Raw genomic sequence first — 3,020 nt, 5'->3', positions numbered from 1 at the left:
GCTTTGGTGGGGACACATGACCCCCCCCCCACCACCACCACCGCCACTAATTAACTAAAGGTAATTAACAGTCAGTGACCTAGTAAACTGCGATCATATTCTATCATATCACGACTCCCGTGCTGCACTTCCCTGACTCCCTAACCTTGGTTGAAAGATTACAGAAGCTACGTTTAGCTGTAACAATATCTTGTCGTCGACACACCTGCTCACCCCGTCCTTCGGAGGAGACGTTAAACCGAGGTTCTGACTCACTGTGGTCATTAAAGATTCCATGGCACTCATCGCAAAGAGTATAGGGGATTCCCCAGTGTCCTGGCTAAATTTCCAACCTGGCTCATTCAATCTGGCCCCCTAATCATCCCCCAATGTAATTGGCTCATTCACTCCCTCACTCTCCACCTCAAGCTGGTGTGTGGTGAGCGTTCTGGCGCATAATGGCTGCCGTGCATCACCCAGGTGGGTGCTACACATTGGTGGTGGTTAGTGAAGTCCCCCCTTCCATGTGATGCGTTTGGAGTGCTGAGAAAAGCGCTAAATGTAACGTGTTGTTGTCACTTGTCTGCCAGTGCCACCACAAAGCGAAGTAGCCTATGCTTTGACACCCTCACATGCATGTCAGAGAATGCCCCCTTCAGTTTCAGCTAATCAAATGACAGTGTTTCTTTCACTGTCGTCCTGGCCATCAGAATCGGTCCAAATAAGACAAACGAGCTAAAATATTGGTGGGGACAATTTTGTCATCTCAAATTATTGATGGGGACTAGTCACTGTGGTCCCCATCTAAACCTGCGCCCATGATGCTTTATAATGCAGTGGTATGGTATATGACAGATACCCATTTCAGCAACAGAACATCACTCTACTGAGAAAACCCAGTGCTTTAGCTAGAGAGAGGCAGGATGTGTCCTTCAAAGACGGCCTCTTCAAAGCCCAAAACAGACCAAACAGACCGCCACTATTTTCATTCCATTCAGGAAAAACAATTAGGCTGAGAACATGCTTAGCATTTGACTGATGGAAATTTACATTTCACACACTGTCTGTGATGTGAAAGACACACACACACACACACACACACACACACACACACACACACACACACACACACAAATTTACAAATAATGTATTATACATTGAGAGCACTGCACACACACACACTCACAGAGAGAGATACATACATAAACTCTAAAGGCCAAAACAATACTGCATGTCAAAATATGAGTTGCACAGTTACAGGCACAATTCTCTCTCTTTCCCTCTCTCCCTCTCTTTCACTTTCTCTCTCAGTCTCACATACACACACACACACACACACACACACACAGACATACTATCTCTCTCTCTCTCTCTCTCTCTCTCTCTCTCTCTCTCATAAACACACACACACAGACCTCCAAATTAATAAAGTCTACTGTTTAACACAGAAGACACCCTCATTGTCCCATGTGAATGACACGCAAATTAAACATGTATCTATAGATGATCAGTGTGACACTGACACTCAAGGTCTGACCATTTACCCATTACAATCATAAGCTGCAACACAAGGACATGCCACTTAACCCCAAAGTGAGCTCTCAACCATGTCGGAGCCAATCATAGTGTGTCATGAGGTGCTCATTCATGTTTGTTGTATTGGACACACAGAATCATCAAAAGGTCATCACTCAATAGCGCTACAAACAAACCCGGGGCTGCTTTAGCTGTAAGGGTCTCTCAACGCAGACCTGTGCTCTCTCCTGCCTCTGAGTGTTGTTGTAGCCTACACTGTACACTGAATTCCATGCATTTAGGCTACAGAGTTATGAACATAAACTGAGTGCCCACTGACTTACCGACATATATCACTGACATATATTCCAGACGAGTCAGCCAGTAGCCTAATGTAGTAAAATACGTGATATAGAGTAAACATGGTGGCATCGACATGACATCTATTAGATGCAACCATCAGGTTCTAGTACAACAATCAGGGCCTGGAACCAGTTTCCATCTATTTTTTATGACACTATGTTTACTACCTGTAGCACTGCATTTATACAGCTTCCTGTTTTCATGTAATTACACAAGAACGTGCCGAACAGCACCTAGATTGAAGTTTAGGTTTGAGTATTTTTATTCGGTGGTGAAAGAGATCAACAGAGGCCTACCTGTCCAAAAAGGGAGTTAAGAATTGGACGCAAATTAAAGTCAGATTCAGAGGATGCTGCGCTGGATCTCCCGGATCGGCGAGAGGACCTGCTGGAGGATGCGGGGACCGGTGATGATGACGCCGAAGACTGCGCGCATATCTCCACGCTTGAGGACGAACTTGGTCGGGTGTGTTGGCGTGAATCAAAGAAAAACGCCGCCTCATCCGAACCCTCGGTAAAGGACTGGGTCCGACTGGGCATTCGAGGCGAATTAGAGTACTTGGGTCGCTGCTCCGAAGGCGGGTCATCCCGCGCACCTCTGTGATGGTGGTGATGATGGTGATGGTGGTGGTGGTGGTGGCGATGCGAGTGTCTGGATGTCTTGTTGTGCTCCCTCCCTCCTCCTCGGCTGGCATCCTGCCTCTCCGGGAAGTCCTCTTGGCTGTGCGCTGTGAGCAGGGGAGCGTGGGAATTGCGATGGTGTTGAGACTGGTTCTTCGTCCCACGCCTTGCTGAGCTATCCCGATTACCGATGACTGAGGGGTGACACAGGGGTCTTCGCGAACTAGCATCGCATTCAGCCGACCAGAACGACTCCTCCGCGGCAGCGCTGCCAGCTACCTGGACCGTAGGGGAACGATGCTGAGCCCGCCGGGCTCCGCCAGGCTCGGGGAGATGTGTGGATCTTCGGTTTGCGGCAGATGATCTCAGCAAGGAGGTTGTCGATTCGCTTTTAGGGAGCGAGAAGCTCATCCTTGCTCAGTTGATCAGATTCGTCAGCGTTTACACGGAGGCTGATGAGTCGTCTCTTTGAAGACATATCATTGTACTTCAACGATTAAGTCGAATGAACTAGATTGCAGTGCCGTGGCAGTCCAATATAGT

General features: G+C 47.9%; 1 protein-coding gene across 1 annotated transcript in view; it reads right to left on the bottom strand.

Moving 5' to 3' along the window:
• Positions 1-3,020, bottom strand: part of LOC143105895 (calcium-binding protein 1) — a 19,702-nt gene extending 16,682 nt beyond the window's left edge. Inside the window, exon 1 of the mRNA XM_076270028.1 lies at positions 2,154-3,020. Coding sequence (XP_076126143.1) covers positions 2,154-2,888 — 735 coding nt within the window. The 5' untranslated portion in view covers positions 2,889-3,020. The remainder of the gene's footprint in view (positions 1-2,153) is intronic.

The sequence above is a fragment of the Alosa pseudoharengus genome, unplaced genomic scaffold (assembly GCF_046254945.1).
Source record: "Alosa pseudoharengus isolate Yale_2024_CS ecotype anadromous, Long Island Sound unplaced genomic scaffold, YU_APseudo_1.1 YU_APseudo_1.1_scf_6, whole genome shotgun sequence".
Taxonomy (NCBI): domain Eukaryota; kingdom Metazoa; phylum Chordata; class Actinopteri; order Clupeiformes; family Clupeidae; genus Alosa; species Alosa pseudoharengus.
This window is presented reverse-complemented; position numbering and strand designations above follow the sequence as displayed.